A 25,620-nucleotide genomic window follows, 5' to 3' on the forward strand; every position below is an offset into this window, starting at 1 on the left:
TCAAAATTCTAATTCACTCAAAATAAAAATACCACGCCGTAATTTCTCGAGTGGAACATCTTACCACAATTTACCCACAGTAGAGTGCACAAAAATATTTTATGGTTCTTGAGAAACAACCCCAACGCGCACCCTAAAACCCGATCCACGTCCTTACAGCGGAAATTTCTCAGATACTCCACGTCCTCTTTCCTGAAATGGATAATGGTTTCATTACATTTTTAAACAACAGATCCTTTTGCTCTGGTGTCATATAGTCTGGTCCAAAGCGCTTGTGGTTTGGTCAAACATCAGCCCTCTTTTATATGAGTAAAGTTATGCAAGAATTGAGGCCCCCGGAATGCCATTGGACACCAGGATGAGGCATTATAGATCATGGGTTGGGAAAGGGTAGTTGGGGTACTTCAAGCACCTCCCCTAGAAATGCAGCAAATCTCTCTCGGTTTTTCTTTTTTTCTGATGAGGCCCTGGCAGGGCTGGAGACATGCTTTGTATTGGCAGGCTGATGAGGACACTTGTCCCCTCCCTGCTTCCACACCTCCCTCCCCGCCGTGCGCCACGGTACCGCATTGGCATTAGTGAAGCATCTGAACACCGACAAGGAACTTCAGGGAAACGCTTCTAGATATCATCCACCTTGGAGGAAAAACGAAGAAAAGAAAAAAGGCGCGCGGCCCTATAGGAACCCGCTGCCCGCCTTTTCGCCGTGCGTAAAGCTTTTGCGCACACCGCTGCGTCGCTTCGGAGTCTGAACGGAAGCGCTTCTCCTCGAGCATCAGAGCGCAGTCAGGATGCGAAACGGGAGCATCGACGTCTGAAGGTGACATGAACCTGAGGAGAATCCAGAGCAGCGGACGCACATCCAACAAAAATTGGAGATAGCAACTGAAAACCATCTGTGTCTTGAACCAACAATTGTGCTCGTTTTGGTGGCTTCTTTTCACGCACAGAACAAGGAGCTGTGTTCCAAAGTAGCCTCGTTTTTTACTGACTGGATCAATTCATCGACCAGAAGACCGTAAAGAATCGACAGAAGACCGAAATGGCGACGTTAATCAGAGGCAAGCTCTCTAATAAACTGACGAACGCAGCCAATGCTGTGTCCAACAAATCCCAGGCAAAGGTGAGCGGCATGTTCGCCAGGATGGGCTTTCAGGCCGCCACCGACGAAGAGGCTCTGGGCTTCGTTGCCTGCGATGACCTGGACTACGACCACCGACAAGGCATGCAGATGGACATTTTGACATCGGATGAGGTTGGAGGAGAAGGGAGCGGAGACGGGGACGCACTGGAGGGGGACAGCCACTATCAGAGGGATGGCACCGGTCCTCCAAACTCTGCCTCAAAGGACGGAGGACTGCCCAACGAGCTGACCGAAGTCAAACCAAAAATCACTGCATGGGAGGCGGGCTGGAACGTCACGAACGCAATCCAGGTAAAGAGGCACAGGAAAAGCGCTCGGTTCTAATTGGCTGGTGAGCCACAGCAACTGTGACAGTTGTGATCCATGCATGAAAATGCTTTGTTAATAAAATATACAAATGCTTATCATCCGCTTGTGGTTTTAAAGATTTTTAAACAAATTAATTCTATATGAATTAACATAAAACTGCATTTTTTAACTACCAAAAAGGGAGTCTGGTGCTCTTTGCGCCTTTCTCCCACCGTCTCGCATCGACGATTTCTCTACATTAAATGAAACCAAAATTTCCACTTGTTTTTGGAGCTAAATTGTACCCCTTTATAGCACCTAAGTTTGTAAAAGTATATTTAATAAAACTCTTGTGAAGCTCTTTTTTGTGCTCGTGATCATGCGCCTGGGAATTGAGTCCTTTTTCAAAGCTGTTTCCTGCTGTGAAACTGCGTCTGAATGCGACAAAGATCTCTCCACGCAGCTCGTTTTTATGTCTGAGCGGAGCTGCGGTCACGGCAGCCGCTATGACGTCAAAGCGTGTCTCCTCTGAGCCGTGATGATGTCAGAGACGCGTGGATGCGCTCAGAGCCAAGTGGAAAACCCACAACATGAAAAAATGGTAGAAAAGGAGCACCGAGCAACCCCACACCAAGTGGATGCTCAAATACAGATACAATAATAAAAAAAGAAACATTTGTAGTATTATATTGATGTAAAAAACAACCTGACATGAACAAAATGTTTGGTCCTTCTTTTTCTCCTTTTAGGGCATGTTTGTCCTCGGGTTGCCCTACGCCATCTTGCACGGAGGATACCTCGGACTGTTTCTCATTATTTTTGCCGCTGTTGTGTGTTGTTACACCGGGAAAATCCTCATCGCCTGCTTGTACGAGGAGGACGAAGACGGGCAGCTCGTCCGTGTGAGGGACTCTTATGTGGACATTGCCAACGCTTGCTGCGCGCCCAGATTCCCGACTTTAGGTGGCCATATCGTGAATGTAGCCCAAATCATCGAGCTTGTGATGACGTGCATCCTGTACGTGGTGGTCAGCGGTAATCTCATGTACAACAGCTTCCCAAACATGCCGATCTCGCAGAAGTCGTGGGCCATCATCGCCACCGTCGCTCTCCTCCCGTGCGCCTTCCTCAAGAACCTGAAAGCCGTCTCCAAGTTCAGCCTGCTGTGCACGCTGGCCCACTTTGTCATTAACGTGCTGGTGGTGGCCTACTGCCTCTCGAGGGCGAGAGACTGGGCCTGGGACAAGGTCAAGTTTTACATCGACGTCAAGAAGTTCCCCATCTCCATTGGGATTATCGTGTTCAGCTACACCTCGCAGATCTTCCTGCCGTCTCTGGAGGGGAACATGCAGAAACCCAGCGAGTTCCACTGCATGATGAAATGGACTCACATCGCTGCCTGCATCCTCAAGGGCCTCTTCGCCTTAGTGGCCTACTTGACCTGGGCCGACGAGACCAAGGAGGTGATCACAGACAACCTGCCCCCGGGAATCCGCGCCGTCGTCAACCTTTTCCTTGTGGCCAAAGCTTTGCTCTCCTATCCGCTGCCATTTTTCGCTGCCGTTGAGGTATTTGAGAAAACATTTTTTCATGATGGGGGACGTGCGTTCTTTCCAGACTGCTACGGAGGCGATGGACGCCTAAAATCGTGGGGACTGACCCTCCGATGTAGTCTTGTTGTGTTCACCTTGCTCATGGCCATCTACGTGCCGCATTTCGCCCTTCTCATGGGCCTCACAGGCAGTCTGACCGGCGCAGGCCTCTGCTTTCTGCTTCCAAGTATCTTCCACCTCAAGCTTTTATGGAGAAAGCTGCTATGGCACCAGGTTTTCTTCGACGTGTCCATCTTTGTAATAGGCGGTATATGCAGCATATCTGGCTTCATCCATTCAGTTGAGGGGCTCATAGAGGCTTTCAAATACAACATAGAAGAATAGATGCAAGTCATCGACGGAACTAGGTGTTAAGTGCTAATCACCATTTAGTGAAAACATTAAAAGACAGGTACGCGGCAAACGCTGCCCCCCCCCCCCCTCACCCCGCTTAACTCATGCGTCAAAGCGCGCACGGAGCTCGCGTTTGCACTCATGCACTATCGTAAAAATTCACACTCAAACGTGGCGGCACTTATGGAATTTCAAACATCAACAGAGCACCATACAGACAAAACGTGTTGTAAAAAAATATGCGAGTTAAAAGAAAAAAACTTTTTTTTTTCAGTGGAGTGACCGTTTACAATGTAGAAGAAATTGCAAAAAGGGCATTTTGCCTTTTCGTGGATCTTTGTGGTGCCTCCCCACCAGAGACTTCATGAGTTTGTGATGGTTGGACACACTATGATTTAATGATGATGATCAGAAAAGCTTGTGTTGAGGGTAGACTAAGGGATAAAAAAAATCGCACGTTAATCGTCCCAAAGACTTGAAAATTGGTGTTAAAACCACAAACCAACAAAAGAAAACGGTATAAAACAATGGGATAAAAAGCAGTGAAATTTGGATGCGATTAAAGTCACCCCCTCCCCAAAAAAAAAATTAAAGATTTGTTAGAAGAGAGACATTTGGGTATTTTTTAATGAAGTGGAAAAACACCAGAACATAGCAGCTATACAAACTATGCATTGAATGTATGATATCTCAAGCAGAATTTAGTAGAAACAATAAAACACAACGCACATTTTGGTTCAGATGTGTGAACGCTTTCATATAGGCTTTTTTATTTATTTTATTTTATTTTTTAGCTATAACCCCCACTCCCCCACATAGTCCAAATTCTGTCCAGATATGGACCAAAATATGAACTATTATACTCCCAATTTACCAGGATGGATTCAGAACCACGTGACCAGCTTTTCAACCAACATGAGAGACTCTCTTCTAGAAAATTCGGTGTCTGAATAGGAAAAAAAGGTAAGATTACTCAAGTGGAAAATTGCGCATTCAGACATTTTTCATTCTGTGCAATCCAACGGGTTCTGTGGAAATGTCAAAACCGTAAGTGTAGTGTGTTCTTGTGGTTTCAAAAAGATGGAATGTATATCTCAAACTCGTTATTATATATCGTGAAATTAATATTAAAGAATAAAGAATTAAGTGAAATTATATTGTAAAAAATGTGTGTGGTTTTATGTAAAACGAAAAAAAGAGAAAAAACCAAGGGAAAGATGGTGTATTTTCCTCCCCCTCTATAATAAAAGACAGAAAAAATACAGTCGCGTTTCTTTTTCAGTAGAACTGGAGGCCAAATTAAAACAAGCAGGAAAAAGAGAAATGTGTTTTTGTGGGAGAGAACAGTTTGTTTCATCTAGATTTGCTTTTTTCTATGGGCAGATTGTCTGCTGTGGGCGCGCAGGCATCAGGCCTTCTGGTCAGACCTGTTCATCCACTGTTGATTTGTTCCCCTCTTCCTGCGCACGCGGCCAACATCTGGATTCATTCCCAGCGGCCTTCTCTTGGGATTAACTCCAGCTGCTGCACAATCAGTCAAACATCATACTGCAGATTTGTGAGAAAAATAAATTCATATCTGGAGTTCAGGAGTGTTGGAAGAAACCTCAAAACCCAATTCAAAAGATTTGTAAACAAGAAAAGTGAAAATTTTCTTTTGTAGTTAGTTTTTTTTCAGCCCATAATTCTAATTAATATTGACAAACAGTTTTAAAGCACAAAGAAGGTTTTGGTACCTGCATCATCACAATCCTTGCATTTTTCACTGGACGTGACTGTTGGGAGCCACCTAGTGGCAGAGTTATCTAACTGCATTTTAAGAGAAACATGTTCAATCTGGCCAACCTTTATTACAGTAAAGAATCTTACTTTTTAAAATTATTTCTAATTTATAAGAAAAAAATACATTATATTGTGATCTGTTTATACTGGCTCTAGTCTCAAAATGTTCCCAACAATATTAATGGAATTCCACATCTGTGTAATTGTAATACCAACAGCTGCAAAAACAGAGACACAACGTTAGAGACACAAATGTTAGAGCCGCAGTTTATCAGCTGTGAAACAGACAGCACAAAATTTAAGGACATTTGAATTGAGTCAATTATACAACCTTATTTCTTTGTAGTAGTGAGGCTTCCTGAGAATTCATTTTATATAATCTATGAATGGTCAGATGATAAATGTGCTATCCTAGGCATTTTAACATTAGGAGTTGGGTCATCTAGACCCACTAGACAGTGCGCTTAACCTTTTTTCTTCAATGATTTGTGATCTTCACTGGTGTCCATGGATTACATGAAATCTTTCCACCTTTATCCACCTTTGTCATGGTAGGGAGAACACGCCAATGTAAGGGTGGGGTCATCTAAAATAGCACAAGGGTTAAAATAATCCCACATTTGGAATAAAATGTGAAAGTATAGCAGAAGAGTTGGGTGTAAGTATATGTGTCAATACATGTTCCAGCCAAATTCTCATGGTAAAGGACAAAAAACTTAATCTGGCATTACCTCTTTTTTGGTAAACTCTTTGGTATAGACCAAAACAAAGAGGTAATGCCAGATTATTTTTGGTATACAGGATTATTGATGCTGCATGGTGGCATAGTGGTTAGCACTCTTGCCTCACTCACAGCAAGAAGGCCCCTGGTTCAAGTCCCGGCTGGGGGACCTGAAACAGAACACCGACCTGAGTGGAGTTTGCATCCAAAAACATGCTTCATAGGTCACTCTAAACTGTCTCTAGGTGAGAATGTGAGAGGCATGGGTGTGTGATTTGTAGCTCTGCGACAGACTGACGATCTGTCCAGGATGTCCCCAGCCTTCGCCCATAAGTGGCTGGGACAGGCTCCAGCAGGCAGCCCCGTGACCCCGAAGGACAAAACAGGTTTAGAAGATAAATGATTGGATTATAGAGGTTTAAATAAAATGATAACTTTAGAGTATTTAACCACATGCCCCAAGAATGTCTCCCTGAGTTGGTTGATGAAAAAAGCAGTTAATGAATTAATAGTTTCACAGGCAGAGGTTAGGAGACATACAGCAGCATCACAACGGGTCTTCTGTTTCCTCAAACATGTCCCATGATCTTATGCACACCGAGTGTTTACATTCCATCGGTGATAAGTCACATCTTCCAGGAGGCCTGGCTGCAAAAACACTGAGCAAAAACACCTCAGTCCTCGCCTGTTCTGTGTCCTTACCCAAGATTAAAAGTAATGGCCTGGATTAAATGAGCAACATGCAAGCATTTCAATGGGTATTGTGGATTTAACAATTTACACTTTGTTAAAGGTCCTACAGAAGTAGTTCTGGTTGGTCAGGTGTCTTAGAGCTCCAATGCTACAAAACTGAGGTAGAGTTGAAACCCCAACCAGATAACTGAATGAAACTGAAGCCAATCAGACACACCAGCAGATTCCTTCACTTTTCATTCCCCCTGCAAGTTCTGTTGGTGTCTGAATAGGGAAGAATATCTGGATCAGAACATCACAACAAAAAAATGTGACAATTATGTGAAAAATTGTCAGGTGTCACTGAAGTGACCAACACATTAATCAACACCTGCATTCAGGAGACACAATAGTCTGCCGTGACCATGACTGACAGGTGGGTTGAAGTTTTTGCAGCACAAAACCTCATTACTTGTAGACAAAATAAAAAAAAGTCCACCAGTAAAGGACAAACTTAACCTCCTTGTGAATGTAGACTGTTTTTGACAAACATTTCAATTTTTGCTACATTTCTTTAAACTCAAATATTCCCCTCAGTATGCACAATATCACGCTACCATTGCCCTCCCTGAAAACAATTTCTGCTTTGTGTTAAAAAAAAAACTAACGAAGTTGTGCAAAAAGTAGTTGATTCAAAAAGTAAAGTCACTGCTATGAATTAAACATGAAAGATTAAATCCAGCTCTTGAATAGTTTTTTAGACAGACAATGCATTTGCAGTGCACCATTTTAATAGATTAGAAAACATTTTATTTGACTAAGACTTGTTTCCTGGTTTAGTGGAATCCTCGTCAGTTCAGGTTGACCCGGCTCATCACTCAGACAGCAGACTGAACTATGAGCAACACAAACAGAATCGCCTTCCACTGATGTGTCATTTAAAGATGGCGCATAAACATTTATTTTTCCATTTTCAACACAAAAAGGTTTCATAAAACTTTCATTATTTAGCAGTAACAGAAAAATATTTACAGGCAAATGAATGCCACTTGAAAGAAAGGAAACGGAATAAAAAGTTAAAATAACCAGAGGTTTCACATGTTTGCAGAACAAAAAAACAAGTGGTTGTTGTGAAGAGGTGGTGGTTGAGAAAAACAAGCACCTGAAAAGAAAAACACTGACAATCTGCTGTTTCGGGATCATTCAGAATCCCGTTTCAGGAGCATCACTGACTCTGCTCTTCATCAGTAAGGGGGGTGGGCTTTCGGGTGGAGTGTTGGAGCAGCCATGGGTGACACAGGACCCCCTGGATGGGCAGCCTGTGCATGGGATTGTGCTTCAGCAGCTTGGCAACCAAGTCTTTAGCTCCATCACTGATAGCAGCATGTGCAGGGTAAGTGTACTCCACCTAGAAGAGGAATGAAGGTTTATTGGTAAGAAACAGAGAAGCTGAATTACTGCTGGAGTAGCTTTGCCTGTAACAAGATCTGGCATTTAAAATACCACACTGAAGCCTCTGAACTTGTGACTGTAGCTGGTAGTCGTACCCTTGAAATACGCCGGTATGTTTCATCGTTGGTTTTCGCTTCAAAGGGGGGTTTTCCAACCAGGAATTCATAGCAAAGGACCCCCAGGCTCCACAAGTCCACCTTTTCATCGTGAGTTTTCCCCTCAATCATCTCTGGAGGTAAGTAGTCGAGGGTTCCACACAGAGTCGACCTCCTGATGAGGAAATAAAAAAACAGATTTGACTATAAAGTACAGGCATGCATAAATACTGCATTCAAATGCAGAATGCTGGTACCTTGATGAAGGCGTGTGAACAGACCAGCCAAAATCAGCTATCTTGAGCTCCCCGTTGGCTCCCAATAACAAGTTTTCAGGCTTGATGTCCCTGTGGATCACCTTCTTTGTGTGGCAGTAGTGGAGGGCATCAGCCAGTTCCATGATGTACTTCAAAGGCAAATAAAACAAAGTCTGAATCGAGTTGGCTGCAAATTTCAATGCATAAAAGTGACAAAAGCAAGACAAATATATGCATTTACAGTACAGACCAAAAGTTTGGACACACCTTCCCATTCAGTAGAATGGGAAGGTGTGTCCATACCTTTGGTCTATATTGTATACGCAATGGTGAAAAAAATGCAACAGCAATTACCGCTTCCGTTTAAACAATGTCATAAACGTATTAAACAATGTTCCAAGTGTTTTCTAAATCTGGGTTGAAGAAAGCTCCTCAGTGGTCACACTCACTGTGGCGCTTCTGTCCTCGGGGAAACTCCCACAGCGCTGCAGCTCGCCGTACAGCTCTCCTTTGGGTGCGAACTCAAGAATGAGGTAAACGCGAGACGCATCGTGGAAGTAGCCGTACAGACGCAGAATGTTAGGGTGCCTGCAGAACACAGAAGAGAATAAAAATTAAAAAAGATACAGAACAAGATTAAGCAAATATTCCGGCAGAGATAAAGTAAAATGAAATCTTCTAAATACCTCAGAGAAACTAAGGGGGGAGCTTGAAGTTTATAAGACAGAAAAAAGGGAATCAGGTAATTTTTTTGTATTTTTTCTGGAAATAAAACTTTTGACCAAAGTGTAGAAATAAATCGTTTTTATAAAAGTTCCACGTTTGAGTTTATAGATCTGCATTAAAACAAATGATCTACGTCTTAAACATGCTTATTCACAACAACATAATCTCATTGTGACATTTACTGCTCTGCACTGTTGATTTAAAGACCCACTCCAATAAAAAAAATCATGCTTTTTAACATGTTCTTGTAGGATTCTTCTCATGTTGGAGAACATATATTCAGGAAGTTGGAAAGAAAACTGAATTCCTGAGCATTTCTTTTTTCAGGTGCAGCAAAAAAACTCAGTTGTGACGCAGCAACTGAAATGGGTTTTTACCAGTCTACTTGTTCACTCCATTCTGATGCATCCGCTTGCAGACAAATGGATACATTACCGTCTTCCTTTTCCTCCTCTGAGCTGGATCCTGCTTACAGCTGGATGGCTCTGATTTTCAGGGATTGTACACTTTTTTTTTTTAGCAATGCTTTATCCATAACTTTTCACAGAATTTCCAAAACTAAAAATAAACACATTTCGGTAACTATTGCAGTCGGTGCCGCCAACTCAAACCAAGAACACACATGGATACATCCAAGTTCTCCTGCCTTGCTGTTAAAATTGCAGCCTTCAGCTTCACATGGAAGCAAAGTCCGGCAGGGACCGTCAATGAAGTACACGAAAACGACCCCGAAAATCAATTTCTCACAACTCACCCTCAATAATCTCAAAAACATCACAAGAACACATTATTGTTTAAACAACCTTCACTAAAATCCCTAATGTCAGTCGTAGACGCGTCCTTAGCTCCTCGCTTTAGGACTACAACTGTTATACCAGTAGTTCAGAAAAATATTAAGAGCAAATTCTGAAACAAAACTCATAGCAAAAATCATAAGAATTATGGTGAAGTCGACCACACCCACAACGGGAGCCTCCAGCAGGTCAACCACGGGCTTTGCGCCTATTATTGTCGTTGAGATTGACTCAAACAAAAGAAACAAACAGTTCCTACTGGTTAATATTTGAAACTTACCCAACATTTTGCTTTGTAACATTTGTGAATAAGTAGGAAGAAGAAAACAGACTGGTGATATTGTGACAAACACAAACAGATCATGTCTATGAGACTTTTTCTACTTCTAATTGCAGCTCATCCTATAGTTTTCATGAGCAGATGAGGTTAGAGCCCGGGCTGCTTAGACTTCTTTGCTTATGTAGAACAAAAAGCACGAAAAGACTTGGAACGAAGATCTCCTGTTTTTTTTTTTTTTAAATCTAACAAGCTTCCATAGTAACGCCATCATAACCCATTTTAAAAAGTTCTCTCTCAAAGTCGGAATCTCCTGAATGAGTAGTATTGGATTTTGCGTCACCCCCACATTGTATAAGCTTTCTCTATAAACAGTTATGTAAATGACAGCAATATTGTTTTTGCAATTTTGACTGTGAATCTGTTTGCTGTACTGGAGTTTGTCAGTCAATGATTGTAAGGTACAAACACTAGATGGGATCAGCCCCAAAATCATAATCAGGTTGAGATTTGTGTCTGCAAATACTTGTTTGGGATGAGATCAGGTTAGCCAGAATTACCTGAGATGTGACTGGATTTCCACCTCTCGTCTCAACTGATGCTCCACCCCAGCCCTCTCCAGTTGCTTCTTGAAAAGAACCTTCAGAGCCAAGATGAACTTGGTCTGTCGCTCTCGGGCGAGGTAGACGTTGCCGAACTTTCCCTTTCCTAAAGGACGACCAATGTCAAAGTCTTCTAGGCTCCATCGCTTCCTGTATGAGCACAACAGTCTGGTTACAGCCTTCCAGAGAACATTTTCAGGCTTATACATGCATGATAAAAAATAGTCTGTACTTGACATACTTGGATGTAGAGCCCTGCTCAGTTCTTGAGAGCTTGCCTGATAAAATATAATATATATGTATAAATAACTTATTTTTAAACGTGAGAAATGTGTTTAATTCAGTGGCATAACCTACTCTGTTGCTTGTCTGCTTTTATGGGTTCCGACGGTGGCTTGGCCAAATCTGGATTTGCACCGAGAACCTGAGTCTTTGGTTGGTTTTGCTGGGACGTAGGTTTAGACGGTGGAGCATGATGTGCATTCAGAGTAGCTGGATTCACATTCTGATCGCCAGAATGTGAGGACTTGTTGGTAAAAGCGACTTGAGATACCGGTTTCTGATGACTAACAGGTCGCTGGATACGCTGAGGTCCATTTGACACACTGAGAACTCGCTGATGCGAGGTGGGTGTGACTATTGCCTTGGGAACCATTTGATGCTGTTGAGACACAGGAATTCGTCGTGGTCCATCACTGCCGGACTGCAATTAAGAGACCAGCAAATAGAAATTTTAACATTTAATTCAAGGAAATGCAGCTTTACATATTGCTACATCAGTATTACTTTCTAACCTATATTACCATTAGGGGTTGTAGATTCATAGTTCATTCTTGTTTGATTTGAATGATTCGATCTGTTTCACTGACCTACAATGGATCCCAGACATCTTTAACCAAAATTCAACCAGTGTGACTCAGAGATACACATAAAAATAATATATATGGAACAGTATTAGAAGGTTCTATCACACCGTATAATCATGTTTTTGCTAAATCCAAAGTGTTTCCACACATTTTGTAATGATGGCTTGATCACGTGCGTTGTCCGCTGTGATGTCACTTGGTCATTTATATTTCTCAATCCAAATGGTATTTTCCAACATTGAATATAAATCAATCCCTAATTACTATACTATATATGAAAATGCAGTGAAGGGCATAAAAAAGTTAGACATTTAAACTTAAAAAAAGAAAATCAGTCTGACTTCACCTGCTTTATTTCAGGCTTTTGCAGTTTCACACTCTTTGTCACCTTGAGTGAGGGAGAAGGATCCATTTCCTGAAGGAAAAAGTTTATATTATTATAAGTATATAATTCAAATAGCGTATCAGATGAAAACACGAGGAAATTATAGGCTTAGGTCCGCAATGCTAACTGTAGTACTTACACAGACAATGATCAAATATAATCTTAGTGAACAAACTATGCACGTAAAGGTAAAACATTTATAAAAGTAAATACTTTAAGTCAAGTTAAAAGAGCTGATGTTCTCTTCTCCAGAGGCTAGCTAACGTTAATGAACAAGTGCTTCTGTTAGCTTAGCAACTATCATACAAACTATTTTTAATGCAACGTCTGACATAACTTACCCAAATGTACTACTGCACAATGATATACAGCAACCACGGCACGTTAAAATATCCAGAATTAATCAGTCCAATACATTCAAGAAGAAAAAAACCATGCCCACGTAGATGCTACGAAAGCTAGCTAACGAAAGATAATTCCTTTTGTCTAAATATAAACGCAAAGTCCAGTGAAACGTTACGAACAGACAACTTGTTTGGACTGAAAGCAAATAAATATATGCGGCAAAACTAGTTCAAAACACCTAAAAGGTTTAAACTACAGAGATGTCTGTGACCACACGATTCTTTTCCTGAAACGCTGATTAGAAATTTCAAACGTCCCTGTTTTAACCTTTAAAAAAAATCAGCTGGTCTGATTGGCTGACAGAATGCCCAATTTCGGTTTCCTATTGGCTAATACAATGTATCGAATGGGCGGCAGGAACGTCATGGGTAATTGGAGTTCCAAAGCACTAGATGGCAGAGCGCAGGTTCAGTTCGGTCAGTTTAAACAATTTACGAAAACAAACAAATAAACGCAAAAAAGATAAAATTAAAACTATCTCAAAACGGTAATAGCTATTTAGAAAGAAAAAAACACGAGGGGAGAAGTTTAACAGACCAAAGTAAATGGTTGGTCAAGCTCATTCTGCGCCAAAAAAAAGGGAGGGGGGGGGGGGGTTATAATTCAACACCCGTCCAAGGTTTTCTTTGGTTACTCACATAAAATTGATTAGGATAATGATGACGCATGGGCTAACTAAATACTTTTTTATTTTGTTTTTTAAGACACTTGCGGCCCCTTGTGTTTATAATGAGTAACTACATCTCCCCCATTCTTGAGGCCTTCAGATGAACGAATATAATTTGATTTTTAATTCAAAAGTACCCAACTAGCTCACAAAAATTAGTTTAGTCTCTATTAGTTTAGTCTCTCTTTTCCATAATAGAAAACGTCTTTCAATAAGTGGTTAAAATTTTTAGTCCCAAGTGTTTGTTTTCTCAGTTATATTTTATTATGAAAATATTTAAAGCAAAACCCACAGAACTCTCATGGAAAATAAAATATTGAGGGGAAGCTTTTAAGTTAAAATATTTTACTTTTATTCTTATATTCATTTTTTTTCTCCTGTTCACAGGTAACATTTCTTTAGTTGTACATTCTTTTTTGATGTAAAGACTAGCAAGAAATAAACAGTTTTTCTAAATAAATACATTCTTTAAAGTTTTAGAAATATTGTATCAAAGAAGGCGTCTACAATACCATAGAACAGTTCATACAGTTACAGCGGCTTCATTGTGCAGCACCTGCAGCGACCTTTAAACTGAAAGACCGCCGACTGGATGTTAAACGTTCAATTTCTGCATTTAACTTAAAGTTGACAGACGACACATTTACATTGACAGAAAGGCAGAATCTGACAAGGTCTTACTATAAAAATATAAATATGGCGAGAACATTGATCCCTTCTTTTAACTTAAATAATACAATAAGTCTTTATACAACAGTACATTCATTCAGGCTTTGCCTAAAAAACAAAAATAAAGAGACAGTGTTGGTATTGCTGAGGTCCCGCAGAGAAACATTACAGAAATAGTTCTAATAAAGAAATCAAACTGGCCCTGAAAGTTCGGATCGCTTAGATAGATGGAGTAGAGTTCTCCACCTGTTTCCTTTGAACTGCTTACATTTATACATCTACCTTCCTAAGTTAGTGTGAGTGCAGTCGGCTGTGTTGAGGAACAGTTTTTTTTTTTTTTTTAACAGAACATGAGATCTGAAAGTACAACCGTCTCAACTTTGGCACTTTTCTTCCATATCTGGTGCCTTTAAAGTCAAACTCTGAGCACACAAAGACAGGTAGTGTTTCCATCTTTCCTGAGCGCGTCACATCCACTTGATCCTAAAATCACTGTCATCTCACTGAATAGATAGAATATAGATGGCAAAGTGTGCCGCTCGAGTAATACAGAAAACCAAGAGCACCAGAGCAGCCCAACGAAGGACTGGTTGTATAGATAAGCAGTGCAACTTAGACGGAACTAACAAAAACAAAACAGGAAGTGTGTGTCATTTCTCTGTGACTGCTGCAGCCATCGGGGCCCGTAAGGTCCCACGCGCTGTGGCTGCCAGCTCCTCGATCTCTGCATTGAGTTGCCTGATCACCCACTCCATGGCTTCACGGCCCTAGATGAGAAAAAAAAAATAAAGAGTTCACTGATGACAGAAGCAGAAGAAATGATGAGATAAAGTAGAGGAAAAGACAAAACTCTGTCCTCTCCTTTGACCTTTTAAAAAATGTTTCTATGTCTGCAACAGTCTCAGTACAGTTTTATAAAATTATTTTGTTGTAAAGATCATCCGTCCCATTAAAGTCTATTCAAATTGTATACAACAAAAGTTCATTGATCATTTATCTGACTTCTAGCAACATAATTAGGTAAAAAGTTATTAATTGTAGTTGGACTAAACTAATGATGAGGTGTTTGAAAGAGAGGCTTACCTTTCCAGCATTATTAGAGATGGTACTGGCCATAACTCCTTCCAGGTAACTGCTAAGGCTAACCCCTTTCACAGAAATGATGGCTTCTTGAGTCAGTATTGTTCTACACAGAGCAGGGTTTGGAAAGAAATCACACGTTAGCAACCTGACAATTTTACAAATAAAACTGTATAAAAAAAAAACAACAACATACTTCTCTGGATCTTCTGGATGTGGTTTGTAGGTTAACCGCTCATCCACAGACACCATGTTTGTGAACGTTATCTAAAACCAAAAATAGTACAGATAATTAGTTAGCATGCAGGACTACAGTATTATACATCAGGCGAAATATCAATCCCTGAAATGAGGACAACCACACCAGTCTGAAGCAGCAATGTCAAAACTACACAAGCAAGACTTCACCTTGATTACAGCTTTTCACTGATTCACCTTAAATTTGGATGTGAAATCACACAAACTCACTTAAAGCTTTTTTTTTAACTTGGTGTGGTTGTTCAGGATCGACAAACCCAGAATAAAACACATCTGCCATTTTCATCCGAATAAAACCTTTAGTGAACATTTAAAAAGTTTTTAAAATCTGTGTCATAAAAACAACCAGGCAGCAAGTATTTGCTCTACCTTTCCTCTGAAAAGACCGTCTTTACTCACATTTGCAGATTGAAGTTCAAAAGTTTTCTCTTTGGGGTCCACCACAGAGTTTTCCTGAATGTAGGTGTATGTCCTTGAACTTCCGATGAGCTGTCAGCAGATCAAGAAAGGGTTCACGATCAACAGAAGAGACACTCTTACAGGACATTTTTGAGGCATCATCTGATCCTCAGAGTGTGCAGAAAGTATAACGCTTTGTTTTTCAAGTTTGACCAGAACATTTTTGTTTTAGGCGCAGCTCCTGACAGAGTTTCATGCCATCCTTTTGTCTCAACACCAGCCTCAGGGTCTCTGAAACAATCTCACTGAAAAAGATGCTGTCGTAAAGTTTTGTAGCATCCCCGTCTTCATATCTAAAAAGCAAAGGAATTGAATACTACACATTTACAAAAGACCACTTGGCAAGGATTGTAATTTTCTGCAGCATTATCAGGGTTCTAGTCAATGCAGCATGAAAGGACATGTTGCATAATTTCAATGGCCTTGGGCCTTTGGTTGTAAGTGACCTGACACCCAGATGGAAAGTTACATCACACAGCGTCATGGATTACATCTGACACCGTGGACTTGCACGATATGTCCTGTGGAGCACGAGCTATGGCACACTGCCCTGAACTCGTCCCCGGCTGCAGTCAGCAATCAGGACTGCCCGACAGAAACAACCTCACATGCTGAAGACAGGTTTGTCCTCAACGGAAAGCTGTGGTGTATTTCAGGCTACATGTGGATTTTTCCATTGCGTTGATGTCTGACTTGGAAAATATTTCATCTGCCTTTTTCTTCTTTTTAAAAAAACAACCATAAACCAGAGCTGGACACATACAGTTCATAAAGACCAAAAAGGTTTGGACACTTACAGATTTCACTATGGATGGAAGACCCCACTCTGTGCTGAGAAGTCTTTTACTGTGGAGGCGACCCCGGTGGTCCACGCGTCTGTCTAGAACATCCACTCCAATCACACTTGGGTTCATGGGGTTGGGATACTTCTGCATTGCAGCCTTGGTCACCGTTTCCCAAGGATGGCTGCAAGGGTGGCAAACAAAAAAACACTTTTTAAATAATATGACAAAAATCATAGTGTGCAAAAAATTGCCAAGACATTTGTATTAAACAATAGAATTTCTGTTTGTTTTATTATCATTCTATGGTGGCTATAGTTGCAGATTAGTTGTTTGATCTATGGTCTCATGACTGCACGTGATTGGATGTCCTTGGGTGGACTGATCCACACAGACTGACTCATTTACTGGAATGTGTGTAACTCTAAAAGCACAGAGACTGCATATGCTAAATAGGAATGTGAGAACATTTTGTTTTTGTTTGTGGATGAATGAACAGATAGGCGTGTTTTTTGTGTCATAAAAAAGTATCACAATTTCTATAAAAATCAATAACTTCACATGTAGCAGATGCTGTTAGAATTTTTTTTATATATATATATATATATATATATATATATATATATATATATATATATATATATATATATATATATATATATATATATATATATATATATATATATATATCAACTGATTTTAAATCAACTGATTTTAACCCTTTTTTAAATAAATAAAGCTGTTCTTTTAAACTAGGGCAACAAATGACTGTTCTTTCCCATTAAAAAATAATAAAATATACTATTATAAGTTCCAAGCCAAAGCCGCGCGAAACCCAGTCTTGAACAGTTGCCATGGTAACGCGTGAGCACGCTGTCCATGACGGAGTGACGACGGAATGTGGAGGAAAGGTCGCGTGCAGGGGCTGGACTCTACCGGCAGATTGCGTAATGTACAAAACAAGCAAATATTAGAAAATTCAGCAAATTTTAGTCTCAATTGCGTCTATTCTTTTTGTTTTTTAATTGTAGTTATTTAGATTCTTACTGTGAAAAAAACGAGAAAGAAACATAGAGAAAGAGGGAAAACTGTCGTTACAGAAAAGGAATTGATTGATAGGACGTGAAGCATAAGGCTTTAAGGTCGCCTTGTGGCGTTTAGATCAGAGCTTACATTCAGCTGTCCTGGATAAAATGTAAAGCCTGATCGATGCAAGGACTTAAGTTAAAAAGCCCGACCCAGACCAACCCAGAATGAAATCCCTTTAAACTTGTACTCACTTAAATACGTGTTCGGAGGTCCAAACCTTCATTATTTTAGTCGGTGACCGGTCCAGGCGAGAACAGCAGCGAGGGGACTGTAAAAGCCGGTCACGGATATCCGAACCACGGTAACACGTTTATCCAGCCGCAGTAACCTCGCCTCCGTACTTGAAGGAGTCACATGACGAGCCTGTTACGCACTTCCGCCTGTCAGACACAGACCACGTGACACCACCCCACAGCGGCAACGCTTTAAACTACTCAATTCTCTGATTTATTATTATCATTAGTATAACGTAATAATGTTTAACCTTAAACGGTTTGGGTAATGTAAGGACACCACGTAGACTCGATAGGATGAAGTTAACCTTTCTCGTTCAGTTCAATGACAGTTACAGAATGTCCCTGGCTGGTGCAGCAGGATCAAGTCTCAAGTCAAATCCTTCACTCTAAACCAAATACAGCACCGACAGCGGGGCATTTAGCTTCACTTTGGTCTAATCGCTAATGTTTTAGATTGTTTTAGACTAAACCTTGCCATCTATTGTAAAAATTGATAAATTACTGTTAAAATTATATAATTTGAAAGAGTTTCGTTCTTGCTCTATGACCCTGAATTATTTTTAAATCATAAACTAGATAGTTCCCGTTACCAAAAAGTAGTCTATAATATTTAGTTGGTGGTAGCCTGCACTTCCTACACTGTCTAGTATACCCGCCATACTTATACTCAAGCATACTTAATAAAATAAACAAATACAATATTTTGCTAAGGGAATGCTGAATTTTTTTTAAGTAAAAAATTTGTTTTTATATATTCTTCTTTGATGTCCACGCTAATCATTGCACTTTCTTAAAAACAATTTGTCAGGAGCTATATGATTGTTGTGGTGAGGAGTTCAGCATACAGTGTTAAATGACAAATTACTAAGGTTGTAAATCACCAATGTCTCTCTTTTAATGTGTGTTTATCTCATTCCTTGAGGATCTATTGTGTCAAAAATCAAGAAACTTCACATTGCCTACATTATTTACATTGTGTGAACATTTAAATTTTTGATAGTTTAGATTTAAAAAAAATCTTACAATTGTAAAAAAAAAGTAAAGACTGAGTAAAAATGAATTGCTAGTCTTGTGTGTCACCTTGTGACCTGTTCCTGAAGTGGTCCTTCATGAGGTAATATGTCCTCTATCACTGTAACCGAAATCCAGACATGGTTTCTAGACCCTCTTTTAACCCAGAGAGTTTGCTCAACTTTATCACAGTGTGTTGGGGCATCTCCACATCATGTGTGCTTATCTCAAAGGCAGCGTACTTTGGTCATGTCGTGTGTAATCTTAAAGCTCCAGACTTACACGAAAGGGAGGAAACTGTGTGACAGCCTTCAGCAGTTTCACAGTTAGCATGTCAAAAACCTGCTCTTAGAGTCTTTCAACTTCACTGATGAAACTTGATGCAACTCGTGATGTTTTGTAAACTTTTATTTAATACTACCTCAGCTGTTAAAGTTGTACAAAGTACTAAAAAATGTACACATCGCAATTTTTTTGTAAAGCATTGGAATATAGAGAACAGGAAACTGAAAAAGCAACTTTGAGCATCTGGAACTTAACTTAAAATACAATTTAAAAAAAATTAAAAAAATCTCATTATGTGTTGCTTTTAGTATTTTCTGACAGAAATAAAACAGACTTTTCAAAGAGTATAGAACCAGGCAAAAAAAAGGCACATGAATATTTTACATTTGTATCATACAATCCAGCTTGTTGTGCTATATTACATAAAACACTACAAGACAAAAAAAAGGTGTAAATGTCAAAGTTTGGGACATTTATTTAGGTTGTTTATTTCCTATAAACCTGAAAAAGAAATATGGTTGCAGCATGTGTTTGAAATTGTTTTGATAGCTTTTGAATGCTAATAAAACTGCAGTTAGGAACAGAATAAATGTGACTACGAAGATGTGGGGGGGAAAAAACAACAACAAATGTACAAAAAGGTTGCTGTTGTTTTAGTGCAATAGACATGTTGCCAAAGTTATTTAAATATTCTAATAAAATACACCTGCTCTTGACATTGTGGTAATAAGCACACAAATATATCTGGACATTGAAGAGTTAAAAAGGAAAAGGCTGACTAAAGGATAGTGGCGTATTTTAGTAAAAGCAGAATCAGATCTTTTTCCATTTTGAGATGCTACTGATTATATTTAGGCTTTCATAGCATTAGCAGGAACTGACTATAGAGATTTGTCAATTTTCTAAGAACATTTTTTCCATCATGTTGTTTAGATGAGATCCACTTCTTTGCAAAATGTTTGTATACACATCAAGCCGATACAATGACCTAAAGAAGGTCTCACTTGTTACATGTGGACACCGATACCGCTGACGACTTGGATCTCATTCATGTCCTTTGCACGCACAAATGTTTCAAGTATCACAGCCCATCGAACACAGTTGGATAAAGATACTGCTGCCAGGAAGTTTAGATGTAAATAATGCACATGATGATGCAAACTGAAGGCATACTGGATGGAAAAAAACTTTGCATTAATGTGAAGCATCTGTAGGTGCTTTGGAACCAGCTCTGACCTTTCTGTGAGGAGTTTGCATGTTCTCCATATGCGTGTTTTCTCCAGGCACCAAGCCTTTCTTCACACAGTCCAAAAATATGTATTGTTGGTGAGTTGTTGTTTCTAAATAGTCCCTAGGTGTGAATGTGATTGTGATTATGTGGCCCTGTGCCTGAACTGGTGAACCATCCAGGTTGTACCCAGTCTTTGTCCAACAGTGACTGGGATAGGCTCCAGCAACACTCTGATCCCGAAAGCGATTAGGAGGTTCAGAAAATGGATGGCGGTACTTTGATATAACGTCACACTTTGTGAGGACAAAGCTAAAACATTTGCTGAAAGCCGTGTAGCACAAATTTTACTCAAATTCCAGAAGAGTATAATGCTGCGTTCACACCAAACGCAGTTTGACGGCTTGCTGTTCCGCATTAGTCCAAGGGGGAAAAAATGTAAAAAAGAATGAAATGGGAGGACCTTTTCAGGAAAAATATCATAAAGTTCAGGAGGAGGACGATCAGATTCACCTGCTGATCACGTCATCAACACGTCACGGGCCAAAGTGGAGTCCATGATCGGTTTACATAACGTATCTTTTTTAACAAAGTTCAGATACTTGAACTCTTGAACTCTTGACATGCCAGGCCACCCAAATAGTACTGCTGGCCAACACTTAAATTGTGCCTCAGGACCTCTGATCATGTCTGCACATCGACGTAACACTGAAATGGACGCCCCAGAGATACAATCGTATTCGGTGCGAACGCAGCCTAACAAATAGATTACCAACCGTGGCTAATTGACATATATATGGGTGCACATCCTGTGTTTTATCCTAATCTACAGTTTCTTGGGTTGTTTCTACCACTGTTTCCAGTTTAACCTCTGTTCGAGACTGAACCTGTCTTGTGTCTGCAGCTGAGGGTGCTTCTTCTTCTTCTTCATCTTCTGGCTCCCAGTCAAGATCAGCAGTGGCCTCTTGGTACTGCTGGTACTCTGACACCAGGTCGTTGAGGTTGCTTTCCGCCTCTGTGAACTCCATTTCATCCATACCCTCCCCCGTATACCAATGGAGAAAGGCCTTGCGCCTGAACATCAGGGAGAACTGCTCACCCACCCGGCGGAAGATCTCCTGAATGGCAGTGTTGTTGCCAATGAACGTAGACGCCATTCTAAGGCCTTTTGGCGGGATGTCACAGACTGCAACTTTGACATTATGGGGTATCCAGTCAACAAAATAGGTGCTGTTTTTCTGCTGGATTGCAAGCATTTGTTCGTCTACCTCCTTGGTTGACATCTTACCGCGGAAGATACCGGCTACTGTAAGGTAGCGGCCTCGCCTTGGATCGCAGGCCGTCATCATGTTGCGGGCGTCAAACATCTGCTGCGTGAGCTCAGGTACAGTGAGGGCTCTGTACTGTTGGCTGCCACGGGCTGTCAGAGGGGCAAAGCCTGGCATGAAGAAGTGGAGACGAGGGAAGGGCACCATGTTGACAGCCAGCTTCCTCAGGTCAGCGTTGAGCTGTCCGGGGAACCTCAGAGAGGTTGTGACCCCACTCATGGTCATGCAGACTAAGTGGTTGAGGTCCCCGTAAGTTGGTGTGGTTAGTTTTAATGTGCGGAAACAGATGTCATAAAGGGCCTCATTGTCGATGCAGAAAGTCGCGTCTGCGTTCTCTAGAAGTTGGTGTACTGAAAGCGTTGCATTGTAGGGCTCCACTACGGTGTCTGAGACTTTAGGGGATGGCATGATGCTAAAAGTGTTCATAATGCGGTCGGGGAACTCCTCTTTGATCTTGTTGATAATTAGGGTCCCCATGCCGGAGCCGGTCCCACCCCCTAGGGAGTGAACGAGCTGGAAGCCCTGCAGGCAATCGCAGCCTTCACTCTCATGCCTCACCCTGTCAACAACCTGCTCCACCAGCTCTGCTCCCTCTGTGTAATGGCCCTTGGCCCAATTGTTTCCAGCACCCGAGTTCCCTGTAAAACAAAGGTAAAGAAGGTTATGTCAGCCACAAACTGTACGAGAACTCTAAACACCTGAAAAAGAAATATAGTCAACAGTATATGTATAATTCTGTTATTTCTTGTTTTGATTGCGTTTTAATTTCTTTAGTTTTGGTTAATGCATCTTTAGATTTTTTTTTATTTCAACACAATTCTAAAAAGATTTCGGTCTTGGAAGATTTTTACACAACTTAACACTACATAAGAACAAATGAAAAATAGTAGTTTTGGGTGGATTTAAAAAATGTTGACTGGACTTTTTTTCTGTGATGGCCATTAGGGTTAATGCGTATGCTAAAGTTAGATATTCCTGTGTTGCTTTTGGCAAATCTGTTTTAATTCTTGTTAAAGTTTGGGTTTTTTATTGCTTCTGTTTGTCCAAAGCCCCTGATGTCCCCTCCAAAAAAAAAATATAGTTGATGGACAAAGGAGAGTGGGAAATTTTGTTTGAAAATAATAAAAATCAAAGATCTTGACCAATCTTTCAACTCTCTTTCAAATTTATTCCACTTTGCAGTTTCTTTATAAATTTGATTATAAATATTTGTTCATCAATAAAGAAAGTGCACATTATGTACATTTTTGTAGTATTTGTGCGTATGTTTGACTTGTCCTGTTTTGTTTCTCACCATGGATGAAGTTGTCAGGTCTGAAAAGGGCTCCGATCCGGCTTCCTCGAATGCTGTCCATGGTGCCGGGCTCCAAATCCACCAAAAGAGCCCTGGGCACATATTTACCACCTAGAATTGAGAAGATTTTTAGTACGAATTCAACTTTCTGCACATTTACTGTCTAAAATTGTAATAAAGATGGAATAAAATACTTGAAAATAACAAAAAATTGATAGAACAAGTTAACATATCTGAAAAGTACATGAACTTCTCTAATACCATAAGCCTCACTGAAGTAAACATTGATCCTTTCCAGCTGCAGGGTGCTGTCTCCTTCATAAATGCCTGTTGCATTGATCCCATGTTCTTCACTGATCACCTCCCAAAACTAGAAAAATGGAAATAATAGAAGGAAAATGTTCAGAAGGATGTTCAAATGTGTTGAAAAAAAACAAGAAGAAATGCATGAGAGTTCTCTGTTGCTATCCCATTCAAGACCTCCTAAGATCTAAACATTCCTTGCTTTCTTTTAAAGCACAGATTGTTTTGTGACTTCACAAATGTTCTTATCCCTTTATCATCTAATCCATAATTTAAAAGATTCCAGTGCAATCATGTCTCAACTTGAACTTAGAGGCAAGTGACTATCATTATCTGACACTGTTGAGATGAAGAATTGCATATTGGATGAAAAAACATAAAGCTGAAGATGACAATTTAAGCTTGTTACTGTTTTAAATATTTGGAAAGTTCCATTTTTTGCTGAAGGTCTATTGCTTCCCCTTCTTGTTTTGTGTTAGCCATGATAAAGATGATCGGCCCATGACAGTTTCATTTTGGTTCTTATCTTTTCCCTAAGTGCTTGACAGGGAACACCCTGTGTTGCTCACAGTTAGTGACACAGCAAACCAGAAAAATCTAAAGGTGCACCATAATTTAAAAAAAAGCCAAAAAAAGGGCAGTAAACTCACAGATATATCTAAACTATTTTTGGGACAAATCTATCGTTAACATGCAACCATTAGAGTACAACACAACTATTTTAATGCTGGTTATACAAAATGAATAGAATTAAAAGCAATAGTCAGAATTAGGCATTTTAAAAGTCTAATGAAAAACTCTCTATATGTAATTTTTTATTACCTTTGAGCCGATCTGGTTGCCACATTGTCCAATTTGCACATGTACTATTTCACGCATGGTGATCAGACCGCGGTCCGCACAACAGCTGGAGGTCCGAGATAGCCTCCTGTGCCTTCCTCCGCATTTTATAGGGGTCTAGAAGTGATGTCACTGAAGATACATGGGAGTTACCCCAGTGTATGGAACACACGGGACTCAATTAAAAGTTGAGTTCTTATTGCTAAAACAGAGGAAACCAACCGTCCGGAAATTGCAAAAAAGATGCAATGATTGTTGCATTTGTCTTAATTGGACATTTTTCAAAAGATGTTTGCACAAGAGCAACGTCTGTATTGTGGATTCAGAGGCTGCTGAGGTGGACCATCCAACAACCCAATATACTTGGTGAGATGATTCAGAAGACACAGGGGCAACGTCCTCAGGACAGAAAAGATCAAAATACCTTTTGGTGTAGTGTACCAAAAGTGTACTGTCATGCATTCCAGGAAGCATTTATGAAGAACAGCACATAAGATGATTTGGAGAGAACATATTATCTAAGTACATCCAAGAATTATTATTTATTTAGTTATTTATTTTGAGGGTAAAAGATGAGTTTAAAAAAGAATAACCCACACTTTTGCATTCTTGTTTACAGGAAAAAAGGGTCAAACACAAACCTTCATTTATCTTTTGTTTGGTAGGCTTGTTTGTGTCTGTAATGCACTGCCTAAAATTCACCAAACAGGTTCTGGAAAAAAAATTGAGTGGAAAAAATGAACAGAAACAGGAAGGAAGGTCAGTGCAGACAAGTGGAACGTGCCAGTGGCAGATAACAGCAGGTCCAGCCTCTGTGTGAATAGCAAAACCACTTTGCACAGTCGAAAGCATTGCCTTTCGACTGTGCAAAGACAATGCTCCCTCACCTTATGAGTGTGAGGTGGAGGAAGAGTCCCACACAAATGTTCAATACGTCATGATTGGTCACACTATAAAGTCCCTGGCATACAATGCACAAATAATGAGACTGCTCCCATCTAGAGTACCGTTGCAGGTATAACATATTTAATATGAACATTAATGTGTTTTTATTGCATCTTATATACATTTATTTTAATGAATTATCTGGAATTCACAATGAGAATCATGTCACGATTTTTTTTTACTTATTGTCATTTCAACTTTTACAAAAAGGTTGAAGAAAATAAAGTAAAAATAGTTATTTGAGATGCTGAACTTTCTTCACTTTTGTATTAAATCCAGATCATTTCAGTTGTCAAAAGGTTTGCCATCTTTTTTAAGAATGACCAATTACTACCTATTTTTTGTTTTAAAATGACTGTTTTGATTAATAAAATAAAACAAAAATGTGGGTTTGTCAATTGTCACACATTCCTTAACCCCTTCACATTGAATGCAGCCTAATCCAGGACCTCATTTAATTAATATCACCTTGACAGGAAAAAACACTAAAAAGTTTTTTTTTTTTTTAAATATAACTGGAAATACATTTAGGCAGGGACGGGTGATTCCAAATAAGTGTTATTTCCATCCTGACATTGATTACATTTTTGACAAAACGAGGATTAAATTTTAAATCAAATTTTCATGATGTTTTTTTTTTATTGTTCTTGTTTTATTAATTTTCGGAAGACGTCATTTCTCATGGTTTCTGAACTCCAACAAAATTATCAAGAAGTATTGTCTTTGTAGGAAAG

General features: G+C 39.9%; 4 protein-coding genes across 5 annotated transcripts; 1 reads left to right on the forward strand and 3 right to left on the reverse strand.

Moving 5' to 3' along the window:
* The first annotated feature begins 459 nt into the window (after positions 1 to 459).
* On the forward strand, positions 460 to 4,638 carry LOC101165386 (vesicular inhibitory amino acid transporter). The gene is made up of 2 exons (XM_004068693.4): positions 460 to 1,435; positions 2,182 to 4,638. The coding sequence occupies exons 1-2, from the start codon at positions 1,043 to 1,045 to the stop codon at positions 3,367 to 3,369; spliced, it is 1,581 nt and encodes a 526-aa protein (XP_004068741.1). The 5' UTR covers positions 460 to 1,042; the 3' UTR covers positions 3,370 to 4,638.
* A 2,710-nt stretch (positions 4,639 to 7,348) lies between these two features.
* On the reverse strand, positions 7,349 to 12,697 carry aurka (aurora kinase A). Its single transcript, XM_004068694.4, has 9 exons — positions 12,349 to 12,697; positions 11,969 to 12,037; positions 11,114 to 11,459; positions 10,998 to 11,034; positions 10,715 to 10,906; positions 8,807 to 8,945; positions 8,358 to 8,506; positions 8,101 to 8,275; positions 7,349 to 7,961 (listed from the first exon to the last, which is right to left on the reverse strand). Exons 2-9 carry the CDS (start codon positions 12,032 to 12,034, stop codon positions 7,779 to 7,781), a joined length of 1,287 nt encoding a protein of 428 aa, XP_004068742.1. The 5' UTR covers positions 12,035 to 12,037; positions 12,349 to 12,697; the 3' UTR covers positions 7,349 to 7,778.
* Positions 12,698 to 13,407: 710 nt separating this feature from the next.
* Positions 13,408 to 17,724, reverse strand: LOC101165878 (PRELI domain containing protein 3B). Its single transcript, XM_004068695.4, has 6 exons — positions 17,608 to 17,724; positions 16,343 to 16,511; positions 15,486 to 15,575; positions 15,025 to 15,095; positions 14,832 to 14,934; positions 13,408 to 14,515 (listed from the first exon to the last, which is right to left on the reverse strand). Exons 1-6 carry the CDS (start codon positions 17,637 to 17,639, stop codon positions 14,399 to 14,401), a joined length of 582 nt encoding a protein of 193 aa, XP_004068743.1. The 5' UTR covers positions 17,640 to 17,724; the 3' UTR covers positions 13,408 to 14,398.
* A 1,329-nt stretch (positions 17,725 to 19,053) lies between these two features.
* LOC101166121 (tubulin beta-6 chain) lies at positions 19,054 to 24,055 on the reverse strand. Of its 2 annotated transcripts, none has more exons than XM_023954904.1 (4): positions 23,924 to 24,055; positions 23,072 to 23,168; positions 22,799 to 22,909; positions 19,054 to 22,142 (listed from the first exon to the last, which is right to left on the reverse strand). In XM_023954904.1, the coding sequence occupies exons 1-4, from the start codon at positions 23,978 to 23,980 to the stop codon at positions 20,998 to 21,000; spliced, it is 1,410 nt and encodes a 469-aa protein (XP_023810672.1). In that variant the 5' UTR covers positions 23,981 to 24,055; the 3' UTR covers positions 19,054 to 20,997. The 2 variants fall into 2 exon arrangements, with proteins under 2 accessions (XP_023810672.1, XP_004068744.3); XM_004068696.4 differs by having other exon boundaries at positions 23,060 to 23,168.
* Positions 24,056 to 25,620: the final 1,565 nt, after the last annotated feature.

The sequence above is a fragment of the Oryzias latipes genome, chromosome 5, assembly GCF_002234675.1.
Source record: "Oryzias latipes chromosome 5, ASM223467v1".
NCBI classification, from domain to species: Eukaryota; Metazoa; Chordata; class Actinopteri; order Beloniformes; family Adrianichthyidae; genus Oryzias; species Oryzias latipes.

Bases quoted from the DNA above. Each gene is read 5' to 3' on its own strand.
- LOC101165386 (XM_004068693.4), top strand. From the start codon at position 1,043: ATGGCGACGTTAATCAGAGGCAAGCTCTCTAATAAACTGACGAACGCA. The intron at 1,436-2,181 runs GTAAAGAGGCAC...TTCTCCTTTTAG, and splicing joins ACGTCACGAACGCAATCCAG to GGCATGTTTGTCCTCGGGTT.
- aurka (XM_004068694.4), bottom strand. From the start codon at position 12,034: ATGGATCCTTCTCCCTCACTCAAGGTGACAAAGAGTGTGAAACTGCAA. The intron at 11,460-11,968 runs GTGAAGTCAGAC...TCTTAATTGCAG, and splicing joins AAAAGCCTGAAATAAAGCAG to TCCGGCAGTGATGGACCACG. The intron at 10,907-10,997 runs GTATGTCAAGTA...GTGCTCATACAG, and splicing joins GAGCAGGGCTCTACATCCAA to GAAGCGATGGAGCCTAGAAG.
- LOC101165878 (XM_004068695.4), bottom strand. From the start codon at position 17,639: ATGAAGGTTTGGACCTCCGAACACGTATTTAA. The intron at 15,096-15,485 runs GTGAGTAAAGAC...TTTTGGTTTTAG, and splicing joins TTGAACTTCAATCTGCAAAT to ATAACGTTCACAAACATGGT. The intron at 14,935-15,024 runs GTATGTTGTTGT...TGCTCTGTGTAG, and splicing joins CATCCAGAAGATCCAGAGAA to AACAATACTGACTCAAGAAG.
- LOC101166121 (XM_004068696.4), bottom strand. From the start codon at position 23,980: ATGCGTGAAATAGTACATGTGCAAATTGGACAATGTGGCAACCAGATC. The intron at 23,169-23,923 runs GTAATAAAAAAT...CCATTTTTCTAG, and splicing joins GCAACCAGATCGGCTCAAAG to TTTTGGGAGGTGATCAGTGA. The intron at 22,143-22,798 runs GTGAGAAACAAA...TTTGTTTTACAG, and splicing joins ACCTGACAACTTCATCCATG to GGAACTCGGGTGCTGGAAAC.